The following is an 18,775-nucleotide window of genomic DNA, read 5'->3' as shown; positions in this document are numbered from 1 at the left end:
ATATGTTAGTGAAATATGAAAAGATTAAATTCAGCTGGTAAATAAACCATAAAATACAGTGAATAAAACACACAGAGGAAAATAAAAACCTAATAACATAATTTCTAATTCTCTTAAGGTATCCACATGGCTTTAGAGAGGTAGGCTTGTTATATTCTCTATATGAGGTTTGGTTCTATAAGTAAAGGTACTCGAATTGTCCTTATCGGTGCCCCCTTGGGCAAGCCAGACCCTTAATCCTCACTCATTATAGGCTTAAGCGGATCGAGTTTAATTCAAGAGGCCACATTTCCCTATGTCTGACACGGAGAATAAATCCTCACGGAGACATATGACATATGAACTCCAAAAGCTAATTGCTAAGTCTAACATGGAGAATAAATTCTCACGAAGATGTCACTTTCACTCCCACTTAAAAGGGAAAAAAGCTCAAGTATAGACCTTATGTTTATGAAATGACATGTTGTGTGTGAAAAGTAAATCAAATACAAACATTAATTTACAAGGAAAAATTGAAAGAAATCAAAACAATTGTAAATTAAATAAAATTGAATTCTTAAATTTCAACTATTGAGACAATATAAAATCGATTTAGGGCTTGACCAGCTTATTCCCCAGTGGAGTCGCCAATCTGTCGTAACCGATTTTCACCCGGCTCGACGTTTCTTAGCGAAAGCAAGTGAATAAATGGTTTTTAATGAAATGTTTATGAGTCATCATTGGCCTGTTGGATTAGGTAGGTTGAATACCTAAAAATCACATTTTAAAAGAGTTTTTAAAAAGACATCATTTAAAAGATAAATCAGTCTACATATAACCAAAAATTCATTCTTTTTATAAAAAGGGATTCGGGGTCGATTAGAAGTGGAGAATGATTAGCAACCCCACAACGCCCAAAATTGGTACCCGTCGATTATAAATTGTCTCTATTAATGGAAATCTTAAGAATTTGAATATAAATTTAATTTATGATCCTATTATTTTAGATTCAATCGCATAATTCTAAGAAAAAATATAAAATATTCCAATATTTCCAATTGAAGAGAAACTAATCCCTAAATTATTTTAGGACGAATATTTCTCTTTTCAACTGAAATAATAAGAATGTGATAATTCTTCCCAAGAAATTATATTAAAATAACTTGATATAACCAAAAGTAAAGTAAGTATATTTTTTAGGTTTTTATAAGCATGGTATTTATTTATTTTAAAATATTAGAATAGAACATCTAATTACTTTAATACAATCCTTTCTTTAATATTAAAAATAAATAAATATTATTATTTAATCAAATTATGAAATCAATCAAATTATGCTTATGAGTTCATAAATATTCATGTGACTAAAATGAAATGAATAAAAAATAAAGTACAATAGTTAAAAGACTAAAATTAAAGTATTAAGAAAAGTAAAGTAAAAATAGAAAATTAAAGTAATGAAATTAAATAAATAAAAAGTAAATCACATAAATTAAAATATAAAGTAAAGAACTAAAATAAAAGATATCAGAATATAAGACCCAAAATAAAATAGTTTAGAAGATTAGAATATTAAAATGACTAAAATATAATAAAGTAAAGCATATAGATCAAAATAAAAAAAATAAAAATATAACAACAAATTTCGAAATAATAAAAAAAATGAGAAATCAGGGACATGACGCGTGATTTTCCCAAAACAATTAAAATGAAAACAAAATAAACAAACCCCTCTTTTTTTCATCTCTCTCAACTGTCTCCATCCTCTCTACACCCAACGTGCGCCCGAGAGCTTCAAAGTTCCTCACCAACACCGCTGGCCACGACGCCGTTCATGGAAAAGATGGTCGAATAGGCCATTAAACTGAGACCAAACAACCCCTAAGAGGCTTTCTTCCTCCACTCTCTTTTGCTCGACCGAGAGCTCCTCACAAAATCAAGGACCACGCCGGCTCGAGATTCTGACGAGGAGCTCGAGGAAAGGTAAACTCACTCCTCTCTCCCTATATTTCTACTCTGGAAAAACAAGAAAATAAAGAAGAAAACGGGTATTGAAAAAAAATGAACCTTTGGAAATGTTTCTTGTTTTTGCTGTTGTATTTCGAATAATGGGGAAAAGTTACAATTTTTTCTTGAAAGAACCTCCACCGGGATCCTCTTACAATCTTTCTTTGGGTTTTTATAACCCAAAATGTTACAAGATTTTTCCAATGTAAAATATCCTTTTTGATTTGTTGATGAAGATGCTGGGACGTAGAGCAGGGGAGACCGTGGGAGCTACCGGCAACGTAGAAGCTGTTGAAACATGGATGGACAGTTGGTGAGGTGCTGGAAGCTATTGAAATGCTGCTGTGGTGGAGCTGCCGATGTGGAGGAACAACTGGTATTCCTCTGGATGCTGCTGGAATCGTCGGGTGGAGTTGCAATGTGGAGGGGCAGCTGTGCCGGGCTTGCTGTTGTAGAGGTAAAAATGGTGATTATAGGTTCATTTCACCTTATTCTTAGGCACGAGAAGCTCTCATTATTTCTTTTTAGGTATAGATGAGTCATCAACGATGATATCTCACATTGAAAGATTGATTGTTTGAATGAATAACATCATCGTATTCTTTAAAAAAAATAGTTAACACCATTAATGTAATGAGGCTTGGCGATAGATTTTGTCTCACCAAAAATATTGAAAGTTAATGTAGAGGCCATAAATGAATTTAAAGATGAATGAACTTGTTGCAAAGAATCTGAATTGAAACATACAATACATCATGTACGATCAAACTTCAGAGGTCGTTTGAACAACCTTGGATCATTTTTTATAATCTCAAGTAACGAGTTTTAGTTGTTTTATTTAAATATTTAAATAAATATGAAAAAATACAATCCTAACAAAATAATTATTCTTAATAAATAAAGTTGTTTTGATACGTTTTTAATTAAGTTAGTGTCGAGTCGAGTTGTGATACCAACTCAGTTAGAGATATAGTAAATAGTATAAATATACAGACAAACACATGCGACTAATTGAAATAATTGTAATATGATAAGCTAAAACATATAAAGAGTGTTTTAAAGAAAAGTTCGGACCAACATTTGACTTAAAAATGTATCTACTAACATTTAATTTATTGATAAACTAATTTATGTATTATTTTAATAAAAATATTAACGATGTATATTGTATAAATTAACTGATGACATTACAAAAAAAAATAATTAAATTATATCAAACTAAAGTGCAAGAATAAATCTCAAAGTTCAACCTAATAAATATAAAAATGCCATAGTTTAACATTTCCCCTAAAACAATGATTTTCGAATAATTGTAGTCGAGCTAAGTTTCTATAGGATAATAGCAGTATTGAATTTTGGAACTGGAAAATATTATTAACAAAATTTTTTTAAAATATTGATTTAAGTGGAAAATAGGAAAATTTATTGATTAGTGAAGATAGTTTTTAGTTTCTTACTCTAAATTAAAACATTTTTTTTATAATTACTTAGAGTCAGGATTGCAAAATCAAGTCATTGATATTTGCTGGTAAAACTCCTCAACTGCGCCGCAAAATTCATGTTGTGCGAACTTGTGCTACATTATGACAAACTTTCTATTTGAAACATCATAACCAAGTCGTTGTAGTATAGTGGTGAGTATTCCCGCCTGTCACGCGGGTGACCCGGGTTCGATCCCCGGCAACGGCGTTTTATCATTTTCCCCCTTTTTTGTGGTGTTGGGCATGGGGAGTTGTTTAGCAGGGCTTGGTATTAACACTTGTTCTGGTATAGGGATAAGCTGACTCTTTTCATAACCATCAATGTCCCCATTTAAGATAAGAGAGTATTTTTAATATTATTATATTCTCAACTGCTTCACAAACTATTTGTAGTAACTTACAACCATCACCATTTTCTTAATTTACAAGGAAAGTACTATCTTTAGTCCTACAATATGTATGAATGAAAATTACAGTAACTGGTTTTCTTATAGGAAAGAGGAGAAACAGATGCCAAAGCCAAATGATACTTGCCTTGTGAGTGATATTCCATATAAGCTGATATACATTTTCATCATCTACTAGGGCAACACTCCCCTTGGAGCTTATCATGTTTTTTTATACAATAAAATTATAAACAATCAATTAGACTAGTTAAAAGTAGCAAACAGAATTGAGTCTTGTTTAAGCCAAAAAACAGTTATATGTTGTAAGTTTGATATTGTACTACGAATACGATGACGCTGAACATCTCGTGACAATGCTCCTCGACAACCCAATTTATTGACCTGCGAACAAAAATATTCTAACGCTGTGCTAACAAAGCTATGTCGTACACATCTACTTTATTAATATACTATTTGTAGTTCATAACTGTAAGCATATTAGGCAGTATAAGAAGACATAAGCATAAGCATAAAATGACATCAATGACATTTTGTTCAACATCTACTATTATTCACATACTAGAGTTCATATTCACATGCTTATTTCGAAAGCTTTAATTATATACTCTATACACAGTAAGTGTTCATGCAATAAAAGGCTTAAAGAAAATGGTTAAGTATAAATTAATAAAACGAAAACATGGAAATGACATCGGAATAAATGAAGTCGATGATATGTTTGATAGGTTTTAGGGAAGTAATTGTATGGTGGAATGGTGGTATGTTGATGGAAAAAAGAAGTATGAAAATGGTAGTGAAGGATGAAGGTAATATCTCATATAGAAAAGGAATCAAACTAAGCCATATTAAAGCTTAACCCTAGACCTTGAGGGATGGTGTTTTAGGACTTTGACCCTTTAGGCATATTAAACCAAAAAACCATAAGTATCAAGGTGGATAGAAGGATAGGTGACGTCACAAGCATAATTGCACTTGATAAGTCAATAAAGTTCTAAAAAAACTATGAAAGAGAGAATAATCTCACAAATATGTTCTGTTGAGTCAGTCAAATCAATGGGATAACCAAGAATGGATGAATTGACAATTAGAAAAATGATAGAAGCTTTTTGAAAGAAAATGAAAAATTGACACAAGAAATTTTAGAGTGGTTCAACTTCTTCAATGAAGTCTACATCCACTACCTTAGCTTCCACACTAAGGATTTTAACAAATCCACTAATTTGTTCTAAACTTTTAGGACAAGATATAACCTTACAACACACTTATGTTTATACCTCAACGTCTCAAGTGTACAACCCTTCCTAAGAAGAAATTACAAAGAAACAAACTTTTGAATATCCTAACAAGATAAGATGATTGCAAATTGAAGCTCTCACACACCCAAGAACACTAGAATGAAAATTACAAAGAACATAATAGTGTTATATGTAAGAAACACAAAGTAGAATACAAATTTGGCTCTAAATGCTCTTTGATTGATGAAATAGCTTCATTGCCTTTTATTGGCTGTTTGAAGACCCTTTTTATATGTCCTTGATAATTTCTAGTCGTTTTGGGTTGTTGGAGGGAGTTTGGAACTATTTGGAGCAATAAATTCGCGCATTGAATGCAATCCTGCACAAAGGTTTCGAAACCTTATAGAGAGATTTTGAAACCTTATAGAGAGATTTTGAAACCTACCTTTGAAAAAAAATTGACCATTGAAGTAGGTGTTTAGTTTTGAAACCTTAAGAAAAATTGTAGCAACTGCCATAGGGGGTTCAAAACCTCCTAAGGGGGTTTCAAAACCTGGCCCAAAAACTGCTGAAAAAGGCCTTGTTTCATATTTAAAAAGTATTTTAAAACTTCATAAAATTTATAAACACTTATAAATTTATTTTTGACATTTTGAACCTCAAAACTTATTTTTTACAAACTTGAAAATTCTTGAATCAAATAAAATATTAATTTTACAAAATTTTCAATTTAATCATTTGTTATATTAAATCATTTAATTACATTTATCAATTCCCCTTTTTGATATAACAAAATTACTTTGTAAAAATTTGTCAAAAATAAATTTTGAAGAGGTCAAAACTTTTCAATTTTCTCCCCCTTTGAAAAGGAATTTAAGAGTGAATTTCAGAAATGAAAAATTCATGGTTTTATAAAACATAATTAACTAGAATTTTCATCCCATTTTTATTAGATCAAAATCAATTAGCTATAAGAGAGAAGCCTAGATCAGAGCATACTAACAAATATCCAACAAATATCAAGATAACCAATAATTGCCAAATTTATTAGGGCAATGTATCTAGCAAGTATGAGTAAATATCTAACAAAATATCCAATGTAGTAGCAACATAACATATCCATCATAACATGAAATATAAAAGCATCCTAAAAATCCAATAAAGGATGCAAAAGGTCAATCCTCAATGTTCGGATGAGAGAAGGAAAAAGGACTCGAAGGATGATACGAGCCTGAAAAACGAGCCTGAAAAGCATGAAGACTAGGTCTCATATCATCAATACTAGCTATCATGTTATCAACATTAGCTTCCATGGAATCAAAACGGTGATCGACAAGATCAAGACAAGTGGCCATGAAGTCATAGAGAGAGTCCAATGTGATGGAACGGCGAGGAGGAGCGGCATCGATAAGTGCATCCTCTACATCCTCGACAGGAGCAGCGAGATCATCAATCGGAAGAGCACCATCAAGGTTTTTAACCTATTTACCATTTTCAAATTTGAACCCCATTTTCTTAACGAAGGTAAAATCGAGCGGGTTCAAAAGGGGCATGGGAAGATCAAAAGATGTATTGATGTAGTGGGCACGAAAAATGTGGCTCAAGGCACAAGCATAAGGCAAAGAAAAAGTGGAATTTGAGCCCTTAGTGATGGTGTGCACCAATTCAAAAAAAATAATTTGTATAATATTAGGGCTTTCCTTGGTACGAAAATGATAAAGCCACCAAATATCTAAGAAACGTATACGAGTGGTGCGATCACCCGAAGGACGGAGGAACCAAGTGATAAAGAGTTGTAAAATACATTCCTCAAAAGCAAGATGAGTGCGATTATCATTTTCAATATCTTCAAAGAGAACTTTCTAATTTTCATTAATAAGGTATTTTTGAATTTTTGAATGGGTTTTGGTCGATATATTTTATGATTTACCTTCCTTGTCACTTTTGATGCGAGATAATGATGACGACGACAGAAAAGAGCGACCAAAACAGTGGCAGCGGAATCGACGGCGACAGACAAAGCTCTTGGCTAGCAGCGAGAGTAGCTGGAACCCTAGGGTTTAGAAACCCTAAAAAATGTGGGCTAGGTTAAGGTTAAGTTTGGCCAGTTGTTGGGCTCACTATTTGGCCCGATTGACTTTTTAATTGAGCTCAATTTTGGGCTTGTTGTATTTGTTGTAATTTGGGTTTGCAATAAAAATATAAATGAAATAAAGATAAAAAACTAGAATAGATATAAAATAGAAAAAATAAAATAGAATAAAAAACGAGTGTCTACACCTATGTACAATGCCATATAAAATTATTACAAAAATCCTGGTAAACCGTTTGAAGCCGTTTTTTTTTTCTGGATTGGATCTCCCCAAACCAGTCTAGCTTATACAATGATGGTGGTATGTGAGGTTCTAGATTATTTTTGTGATAATTTTATACCTAATATGTTAACAAAACATGTTTTACGTTACTGGAAATATTAACTTATACCCAATATGTTAGGTTGCAACTATTTTAAAATAAACCAAATAAAATTAGAAGATCAAAACATAAAATAAAAATTTTCCTACAGTAATAAGAGACAAATATTTCAAAATCCTAAACCCTCCCCTCGTAAATATCCCATAATATAACATAATAAATAATGACTAAAATATAACATGTTCAAAATAAAAAGGATCGAACAAAATATTAACCTATTTTCATTTCATTACCGAAATAAAAAAATTACAAGCATGAAGGACTTAGGGTGCTATTAACCCTTAAAGATTCAAAAAACACGAGTTGCCCTAATTCAAAACGACGTAGTTTTGAAACCCCCTGATATACCACATTTTGTGTTTTGGGAAAACCTAACTCCCCATTTTCTTGTTTCAACCATTCTTTCTCCCCATCCCTTTATCTTTCATTTTCATCATCTATCATCCTCGCCGTCGCAAGGTAAGACCAAAAAAAGTCCGACCACCACTAATCGGCACTAGAGACAAAGGTAAGGCAACGAATCAAAACCCCAACCTTTTACCACTCTTCTTTCAACCGAAAATAGCCTAGATTTTACCTATCTTCTCACATAACCCTTTCCTCAATTTTAGACCCCACAAGGCTAACCTAGAGTTCCATGGTGCGAAGCTTTACCTTTGGCGCTTCCTCTCTTTGACGGCGGTCTTGCTTTGCAAATGAGTGGGTCTTTTATTTTCTTGTTTTGGATTTTTTCTTTTTTTTTGTCTGAAAAATCTATTTTTTTCCTCTTTTTTGTTACCCAAAAAGCTTCCCCCTTTTCTTTTTGTTTCCCTTTTTTTCCTCTCGTTTTTGTTTCTCTCCTCTTCTCCTCCTCTTTTCAAAAAAAAATTGAATATCTACTTATATCTTTCCCTTTGCATGTTGGTTTGGTGATGGATCTAGTGAAACAGTGAGGCTACGGCCAACAGGATGATTTCCCTAAACATGCATTCAAAGATCCAGATTTTCTGGGATTTTTGAATTTTTAAATGGGTTTTGGTCGGTATATTTTATGATTTACCTTCCTTGTCACTGTTGATGCGAGATAATGATGATGACATAGTGACGATGACAGAAAAGAGCGACCAAAACAGTGGTAGCGGAATCGACGGCGACGGAAAAAGCTCTTGGCTAGCAGCGGCAGTAGCTGGAACCCTAGGGTTTAGAAACCTTAAAAAATATGGGATAAGTTTGGGTTAAGTTTGGCCAGTTGTTGGGCTCACTATTCGGCCCGATTGACTTTGTAATTGAGCTCAATTGTGGGCTTGTTGTATTTTTTGTAATTTGGGTTTGCAATAAAAATATAAATGAAATAAAGATAAAAAACTAGAATAGAAATAAAATAGAAAAAATAAAATAGAAGAAAAAACGAGTGTCTACACCTATGTACAATGCCATATAAAATTATTACAAAAATCCTGGTAAACTGTTTGAAGCCGTTTCTTCCGGATTGGATCTCCCCAAACCAGTCTAGCTTATACAATGATGGTGGTATGTGAGGTTCTAGATTATTTTTGTGATAAATTTATACCTAATATGTTAACAAAACATGTTTTACGTTACTGGAAATGTTAACTTATACCCAATATGTTAGGTTGCAACTATTTTAAAATAACTTAAACTGGTGTAACCGGTTAAAAGCGAAACACAAAATGTTATAAATCGGAATCAGAAAAGTTATCAATCGTAGTAACATAATATGTTTCACCTAAAATGTTATAAACAATAAGGAAATAAGTTATAAACGGTAAATGTTATGATATTATTTACATTTTAGGCATAACTAAAATGTTACCAAAGTTTAAGTTGATGTAACCTTAGATTTTCTCACGATAATAAAATAAGTTAAAAGCATGTTATGAATATTTATAAGAAATATTGTTTCCCCCGAGAATGTCATGTTCACTAAGAAATATATTGCGATATGCAATGTTAATATTTTTAGTAAAAAAATGGGTTGCGCCAAAAAAATGTTATGGTTCGCTAAGAAATAGGTTGTGATCTGAATGTTAATATTTTTATTAATAAAATGGGTTGCGCCCAAGAATGTCATGGTTCACTAAGAAATAAGATACGATCTGGAATGTTAATATTTTTATTAATTAAAAAAAGGAAAAATGATATTTTAACTTTCAAATTTAAAAGTATGGATACTTTCAAAAAAATATCAATACTTTACAACATTTTTTCTTTTTTTAATTCGAAAGTATGTATATGTTTTGAAAAGTATCCATACTTTTTTAAATTGTCATCTGTTTACATTATATGTTTGAAAGCGTTTATGTTATGAAAAAAGTAAGACAAAACAAGTTTATAAGTTTAACATTCTAGGTTGCGCCTTTTTTAAATTGTCAATCGTTTACATTATATGTTTAAAACCATTTTTATTATGAAAAAGAAAGACAAAACAAATTTATAACTTTAACATTATAATTGCGCCTACTTTTAATTATCAACCATTTAGGTTATATCTTTGAAATTGTTTTTATTATGCAAAAGTAAGACAAAACAAATTTAAAAGTATAACATTATATATAGCGCCTTTTTTAATTGTCAATTGTTTACATTATATGTTTGAAACCTTTTATATTATGCAAATGTAGGTAACAACTTTCTTAATTGTTAATCTTTTAGGTTATAGGTATTAAACCGTTTATATTATTGAAAATAATACAAAAAAATCCTATTTTTACTATAACATAATATGTTTATATTAAGTCTCTTAATATTGATATTAAATCGTTGAATATCGATACTTTTGAAATGATTTAAATATTTTGTTTTTTATTTTTTTGTTGGTCGCAACCGTATTTCTTATATATGAATAATATTTTTAGTTTTTATCTTATTTTCTTTCTATTTTTAAAAGTATCGATCATTATCGAATAAGTATTGATATTTTAACTTTCGATCTTATCTTTAACTTTTTCAATATTTAAAAGTATCGATGATGAGTGAAGTCCGATAGTAACTATCATTATCGACACAAAAGGAAGAGAGATACCTCTTTAGACACTGAACACCGTAGGCCAGGATGTGGAAATAGGTATAGTAATTCGTTTGAGGGTGAGCACCGGCACAAGCATGATAACTCCTCTGGGGATGAGTATCGACGCTCTAGACATCGACATAAGCACCATAGGTCCTCCGATGATGAGTACCATCATCAAAATATGAGATTAGGAAGAGGAGCAGAATTGGAGGAAGGGGAGACTTATGCAAAATCAGATCAATCTAAATTGAGTGAGGGCAATGTTGCTAGTAGGGAAGCTTCTGTAGATATATCGAACCCGGATGCGGCCGAGGGAATGGCTTCATCCATGCCATCAGCTTTCACGACGATTTCTAATGATTTAAGAGCCAAAATCCGAGCTATGCTGATGGCAACCTTATATCAAGCACTGACCTTTTTTTTTTTTTTTTTAATTTTCATCTGGTTTTTCGTTGAACCAAAACAATTTAATAGATACTTTCTCATGTACCAGCTTTGCATGTAATCTTATTACTATAAGATAGTAGTGGCTTCAGATTAAAAACGTATAGATAATAATATATTCAGTATCGATATTTAAAATTTCATTTTCTTTTATTTTTTTGGCATAACCTATTTTATTAATAAAAATATTAACATAAAATATCACAACCTATTTCTATTCAAAATCATGACATTCTTGGGTGCTACCTATTTTATTAATATTAACATAACATATCACAACCTATTTCTATTCAAAACTATGACATTCTTGGGCGCAACCTATTTTATTAATAAAAATATTAACATTCCAGATCACAATCTATTTCTTACTGAACCATGACATTCTTGGACGCATTCGTACTTCTTATATATATTCATAACATTTTCAGTTTTTACTTTATTTTGTTTCCGTGGGAAAATCTAAGGCTCCATTAGCTTAAACTCTAGTAATATTTTAGGTGTAACCAATTTTATTACAAAGAAAATTAACATTTTAGATCGCAACCTACTTCTTTGCGAACCATAACATGTTTAGGCACAACCTAAAATGTTAATAATATTAATGACATTTACCATTTATAACTTATTTTGTTATGTGAGAATGTCAAAAGTTTCAAAAGCTCATGCTCTTGTAACATTTCAGGCGTAACCTAAAATGTTAATAATATTTATAACATTTACCGTTTATAACTTATTTTATTACTGTTTATAACATTTAGGTGCAACCTGTTATGTTACTACGATTGATAATATTTTAGGTTTCAAATTATAATATTTTGTCTTTCGCTTTTAGCATGTTACCTTTTTAAACCGATCACGCCATTTATTAGCCTTATTTTAGGTGTCTGACAGCAGAACTCCCCATTTTCTTCTCTCCAACTTCCAAATTCAAAACTATGAATTTCAAATTCGGAACCGCCTTATATAAAAAATTTGGATAAATTAGTTATTCTGTCATCCAATTAAAATTATATTTTTATTTTAGTCAATTTAATTATTTTGTTGTTATGTTTTAATTATGTTTTAATTAGAATTTCATGAAGGTGATGGTGTGACTTGCTATAATAACGGTTTTAGCATTTAAAATTTATATATTTCAATTCAATCTTAATGAAAGTAATTTAACATTCAATATTGAAAAATCCTTTTAATTTGATTATTCTCTAACACAAACTCTAATCTTCTTGTTGTTTCTACTTTCAATCATCGTCTAATGTTATCTTTGACACCTTTTTTAATCAATAAAACTGTTTAAAACTCGTCCCTTTTCTCTCTTTTCACCTTTCGGTTTAGATTCTCAAAAAAAAAAAAAAATAATAGTTCGTTTTGTTTCCCAAGTTTTTGGCAAAAAATAAACTCTCACAATCTCTTTATTAGGATAAGAATGTTCAAAATTTTCGAGTCCGTTAGTGAGGATGATGAATATCGTATATCGCATTTATGTTTTCATTGGCTATATTTTGAAATATCAATATTAGATTTCTTAACTCCACTTATACACTCTTGAGTGACCTCCAATTTATTCCAAATCTCATTGGCATTAAGTTGAACAAGTTTTCTATCTTTATCGGTCCTGTCGTAATCAATTTTCGCCCGACTCGACGTTTCTTAGTGAAAGCAAGTGAATAAATGGTTTTTAATGAAATGTTTAGGAGTCGTCATCGACCTTTTAAATTAATTAGGTCGAATACCTAAAAATCACCTTTTAAAAGAGTTTTTAAGAAAACATCATTTAAAAGATAAATCAGTCTACATATAACCAGAAATTCATTCTTTTTATAAAAAGAGATTCGGGGTTGATTACGAGTGGGGAATGATTAGCACCCCACAATGCCCAAAATTGATACCCGTTGATTATAAATTGTCTATATTAATGGAAATCTTAAGAATTCAAATATAAATTTAATTTATGATCCTATTATTTCAGATTTAATCGCATAATTCTAAGGAAAATATAAAATATTTCAATATTTCCAATTGAAGAGAAACTAATCCCTAAAATATTTTAGGATGAATATTTCTTTTTCCAACTGAAATAATACGAATGTGATAATTCTTCCCAAGAAATTATATTAAAATAATTTGATATAACCAAAACTAAAGTAAGTATATTTTTTAGGTTTTTATAAGCATGGTATTTATTTATTTTAAAATATCAGAATAGTACATCTAGTTACTTTAAGACATTCATTTCTTTAATATTAAAAATAAATAAATATTATTATTTAATCAAATTATGAAATCAATCAAATTATGCTTATGAGTTCATAAATATTCATGTGACTAAAATGAAATGAACAAAAATAAAGTACAACAGTTAAAAGACTAAAATTAAAGTATGAAAAATGTAAAGCAAATATAGAAAATTAAAGTAATGAAAATAAATAAATAAAAAGTAAATCACATAAATTAAAATATAAAGTAAAGAACTAAAATAAAAGATATCAGAATATAAGGCCCAAAATGAAATAGTTAAGAGGATTAAAATATTAAAATGACTAAAATATAATAAAGTAAAGCATAAAGATCAAAATAAAAAAATAAAAATATAACAGATAATTTTGAAATAATAAAAAAACAGAGAAATTAGGGACATGACACATGATTTTGCAAAAAAATAAAAATGAAAACAAAATAAACAAACCCCTCTTTTTTCATCTCTCTAAACTCTCTCCATCCTCTCTACACCCAACGTGTGCTCGAGAGCTTCAAAGCTCCTCACCAACGCCGTTGGCCACGATGTCGATCATGGCAAAGATGGTCGAATAGGCCATTAAACCGAGACCAAACAACCCCCTAAGAGGCTTTCTTCATCCTCTCTCTTTTGCTCGACCGAGAGCTCCTCAGAAAACCAAGGACCACGACGGCTCGAGATTCTGACGAGGAGCTCGAGGAAAGGTAAACTCACTCCTCTCTCCCTATATTTCTACTCTGGATAAAAAAGAAAATAAAAAGGAAAATGGGTACTGAGAAAAATGAACCTTTGGAAATGTTTCTTGTTTTTGCTGTTGTATTTCGAATAATGGGGAAAAGTTACAATTTTTTCTTGAAAGAACCTTCACCGGGCTCCTTTTACAATCTTTCTTTGGGTTTTTATAACCCAAAATGTTACAAGATTTTTCCAATGTAAAATATCCTTTTTGATTTGTTGTTTGTATGTGATTTGTTGATGAAGATGGTGGGACGTGGAGCAGGGGAGACCGTGGAAGCTTCTGAAACGTGTATGGATAGTTGGTGAGGTGTTGGAAGCTACTGGAATACTGCTGTGGTGGAGCTGCCGACGTGGAGGGACTGCTGGTGTTCCTCTGGAAGCTGCTGGAACTGTCGGGTGGAGCTGCTGGAACTGTCGGGTGGAGCTGCAACGTGGATGGACAGCTGTTCTGAGCTTGCTGTTGTAGAGGTAAAAATGGTGATTACAACTGCCCCTCTTTGCTGGTTACTATGGAACAGGAATGGAGAAAAGACATAAAGCACAATTTTTAGCTGAAATTGTTCAAAATTCTGAGCTAAAAGTTCTTCTCATTATGATTTTTTTACTCACTTCGGACGAGTTCTTCTCATTATGAACTTTTCCATTGGAAATGTTGATCCATCTCCTTCTGTGATGGAATCGAACTAAGGTTGAACAAGTTTTTCTCATTATGAACTTCTTCTTCCTCTTCGGACGAGTTCTTCTCATTACAAACTCTTTCACTGGAAATGGTGATCCATCTCCTTCTGTGATGAAATCTAGCAAAATGTTGAACAAGTTCTTCTAATTATGAACTTCTTATTCCTTCATTGAGTTCTTCTCATTATGAACTCTTCCGTTGAAAATGTTAATGCCTCAAGTGAGGTGTTGTTAATTCAATTCCATATGCGATGAATCAATCTAACGTTGAACAAGTTATTCTCATTATGAACTTCTTCTTCATCTTTAGATGAGTTCTTCTCATTATGAACTCCTTCCGAAAATGTTGATGTTGATCTATCTCCATATACGATGAATCAAGTAAAAGGTTGAACAAGTTCTTCTTATTATGAACTTCTTATTCCTCTTCAGATGAGTTCTTCTCATTATGAACTCATTTTGGAAATGTTGATGCTGATATATCTCCTTCTGGAATAGAGTCGAACAAAAGGTTGAACAAGTTCTTCTCATTATGAACTTCTTTTTCCTCTTCAAACGAGTTCTTCTCATTATGAACTCCTTCTAGAAATGTTGATCCTGATCTATGTCCTTCTGCGATAGATTTGAGCAAAATGTTGAACAAGTTCTTCTCATTATGAACTTCTTCTTCCTCTTTAGATGAATTCTTCTCACTATGAACTCCTTCTGGAAATGTTGATGCTGATCTATCTCCTTCTGCGATAGATTCAAGCAAAAGGTTGAACAATTTCTTGTCATTATCAACTTCTTCTTCCTCCTCAGATGAGTTCTTCTCATTATGAACTCCTTCTGGAAATGTTGATGTTGCTAGTGAAATTGTATCAAGCGAGACAAATCTTGTTTTCAGAAAAACTATCTCGAGTGAGATAAAATTTCTTGTTTCAAGTGAAACAATTGTATCAAGAGAGACAAATATTGTTTTAAGAAAAATAATCTCAAGTGAGATAAATTGTTGTTTTGAGTGAAACTATCTCAAGTGAGACAAAGTTTGTTTTAAGAAAAACAATCTCAAGTGAAATAAATTGTTGTTTCGAGTGAAATTGTCTCAAGCGAGAAAAAATTTGTTTTAAGAAAAACAATCTCAAGTTAGATAAATTGTTGTTTCTAGTGAAACTGTCTCAAGCGAGACAAAGTTTGTTTTACGAAAAACAATCTCAAGTGAGATAAAATTTATGTTTCGAGTGAAATGCTCTCAAGCGAGACGTTGCTGATTCGAAATGTCATGAATCAAGCAACGGAAATGTTGAAAACATTCTACCCGAAGGTCTTATGAATGGCCCGAATGACTTATCATCTTGCTCGAAAGGCTTACAGATAACCAGAAGAATTTAAGCATTATGCTTGAAAGACTTACTGATGACCCGAAGGATTTACTCATCAAGAAACCCTTGAAAATCAAGCTTAGTTTCTTACTTGTCAATGAACCCCTTAAAAATTAGGCTTAGCTTCCTTGAAAAACTCTTTGGATATAATCATCAAGAACCCCCTGAAAACCAAACTTAGTTTCTAAAATCTCATTTGAAAATATCCTGCCCAAAAGTCTTATGGATAGCCCGAAGGACTTATCATCTGGCTCGAAAGGCTTACAGATGACCTGAAGGATTTAAACATCATGCTCAAAAGACTTACTGATGGCTCGAAGGACTTACAAATTTGGGAAATAGTTTACTAAGTAATAAACTTTGGAAATCTCTTTCTTACTATTCAACAATTTCATTTTCAGAAAAGATTAAATGAGAAACTTTGGAAATCGTTTTCTCATTTTTTTTCGAAACAATTTATTAGTTGGGTAACCTGCCCCCACTTCAAAATAATGCTTTTTATGTGGATTGCGACCATCTATTATTCAGATGTTTGACTCTCTTAACGTGATTCCTGCTTTTGAGGTTTGAATTCTACCTTCTACTTGTAAGATATTTTGTCATCATGAATCTTCTTTTTTCATACGAAGATCTGTAAAAACCTCATGTTAGAATGCAATCAAATGTATCAATGTAATGCATTTTCTATTATGTAAATGATGTTCTTATGAATGCATGAATGTTGAGTCCATTTTCATTTGACTTCAAAGTGGCAAATTTGATCATCTTCCACTTGATCATTCATTTTCAGGGTTTTACTTCAAATATCAGTGTATCAACTTATGCTATCAAGCTTGCATTTCTGAAGAACCATCTGATCAACTTGTAACTTTGTGTCTTCTTCATTTGCATTAAAGTATTAAAAGATATGTTTCATTTATGGAACTATTGCTGCAGACACAATTATGACCTTGATGCCCCCATTTTATCTTTGATAAAACCGGCTTTCTCTTTTTGAACTTATATGAAAATCCAATAAAGCTTTTATCTTTGAAAATAGAATCTATCATCTATGAAGAATGTAAATGTAGATATTCCAAACTCAGCAGAGATTAATTAGGAGAGCAACATCTATTCTAATTTGACTCTTGAAACACATCACAAGGAGGATTTATCCTAATTCCTCTAATGTCTCCACATCTAATTGGATCTCGAAAAAAGTCATTCAGACTATATCATGTCGAGATGCTTAACAACAACTATCGTTTAACCTTAGTTGGCTCCACTAGTTTCTTGTTGTTAAAATTTCTTCATAATTTCTCATTTTGAAACTTGGGGTTGAAGAAGACAAACTTTATCTTGGGTTAACAAATGGAAACACCATATGATCACAACATTGGTTCAGCACTATAATCAATGGTTCGTAAAACATTTGACAACACATTCATCCTTTCCTGTGGTTTCTACCTAGATTTTTCAACCAGGGAAACTCTTTGCATGATTTTTAGAGCTATTGTATGACATTACAAGAACACTTAAGAACAAATCTCATTGGGAATACAAGTGAGATGCTTTGGATTTCCAGCACTAATGTAGGTGACATTACCAGAATAATGAAACTGTATGATGAACAAAACAATTATGTATAGTCATATCGACTATCATCATTTCACCATTTTCATTATTCTTATCTTTCTATCTCATTGGAAATATTTGCTCAATTCAATGATCTTGACACATGATGATATGGGCCTTCAGCATGCCCCAACATTTGCTGATATGAACGTTCAAAATGCGTTCAACATTGTTTCTTGCTGATGTGAGCCTTCAGAATGTCTCACATAGATCATTTTTATAAGAAATGGGCCTTCGAAATGTCCCAAATTTTCATACTAAAAATGGGCCTTCAAAATGTCCCAAAATTCCAAGTCGTAAAATTCATCCTCAATGTCCATTGGATTTGAATATCATGATACCCACGAGGTCCAATTTTGACAATGCCCCATTGTGGGTACCCGTGGATTTCTTGGTGCCGAATTTGTTTATCTTGAATGCTCTCATTTGGGTGTTACTAAACAGCAGTGTTACCAAGTAACTTGAGGGATTCTCTTCATGTTGTCACAAACTTAAGAAGTGATCAATCATTTTAACAGAAATCTCAAAGATATATGCCTCTTCTGAATGAGGTGGTCATCTCATTCTTAACTGGTCGTATTCTTTTCTTTTTGCTATGCTCTAAGATATATGTCCCTTTTGAATAGGGTGATCATCTTCTTGATGAGTTGCTAATAGCGTCACAAGACAATATTACAAGTTCAATTCTCTAGACTTTCTGGTCTATCGGACCACTTACTTTAAAAAAATTGAAATGCTTCATCATTCTGGCCTCGCTTTATTCTTTTTTCCAATAGGGGTAGAATAAGCGTCAACTTGCTTCCATGACCTTTCTCATTTGAGACTGTCATGTTTGAAAATATTTTTTCTCCTTTTTTTATCAAAAAATGAAAGAATTTTGTAAAGTATTGCCCTTTACAGATTCACAATTAAATCAAATCATAAAACATGAGTTTAATGAATATCAAATAAATCAACTACACTTTTAAATCAAAAAAATCATAGTCCTATGGCAAGTGTCAAAATTATTGACTGATTTAAGGTGTTGGTTTATTCTTGTAAGGTAAGGTCTCTCAGGTTGGTCCAACATATATGTCCCTTTGAGCATCCATTGATCTTGAAGAAATGGTTGTT

General features: G+C 31.8%; 1 protein-coding gene and 1 non-coding gene across 2 annotated transcripts; both read left to right on the top strand.

Moving 5' to 3' along the window:
* Nucleotides 1–3,603: 3,603 nt before the first annotated feature.
* Nucleotides 3,604–3,675, top strand: TRNAD-GUC. The gene has a single exon. It is a non-coding gene; the product is annotated as a tRNA-Asp (tRNA).
* A 3,394-nt stretch (nt 3,676–7,069) lies between these two features.
* On the top strand, nt 7,070–11,133 carry LOC120126215. The gene is made up of 3 exons (XM_039144470.1): nt 7,070–7,150; nt 10,563–11,009; nt 11,087–11,133. The coding sequence occupies exons 1-3, from the start codon at nt 7,070–7,072 to the stop codon at nt 11,111–11,113; spliced, it is 555 nt and encodes a 184-aa protein (XP_039000401.1). The 3' UTR covers nt 11,114–11,133.
* The last annotated feature ends 7,642 nt before the right edge of the window (nt 11,134–18,775 follow it).

The sequence above is a fragment of the Hibiscus syriacus genome, unplaced genomic scaffold (genome assembly GCF_006381635.1).
Source record: "Hibiscus syriacus cultivar Baekdansim isolate YM2019G1 unplaced genomic scaffold, ASM638163v2 tig00110450_pilon, whole genome shotgun sequence".
Taxonomy (NCBI): domain Eukaryota; kingdom Viridiplantae; phylum Streptophyta; class Magnoliopsida; order Malvales; family Malvaceae; genus Hibiscus; species Hibiscus syriacus.
Note: the sequence above shows the minus strand (reverse complement) of the source record. Positions and strands in the feature narration are given on the sequence as shown.

Excerpts from the sequence above, each read along its gene's own strand:
- LOC120126215 (XM_039144470.1), top strand. The coding sequence starts at position 7,070 with ATGACGACGACAGAAAAGAGCGACCAAAACAGTGGCAGCGGAATCGAC. Across the intron at positions 7,151-10,562 it reads GCTCTTGGCTAGCAGCGAGA|TCCGATAGTAACTATCATTA; the intron begins GTAGCTGGAACC and ends TGATGAGTGAAG. Across the intron at positions 11,010-11,086 it reads CCTTATATCAAGCACTGACC|GCTTTGCATGTAATCTTATT; the intron begins TTTTTTTTTTTT and ends TCTCATGTACCA.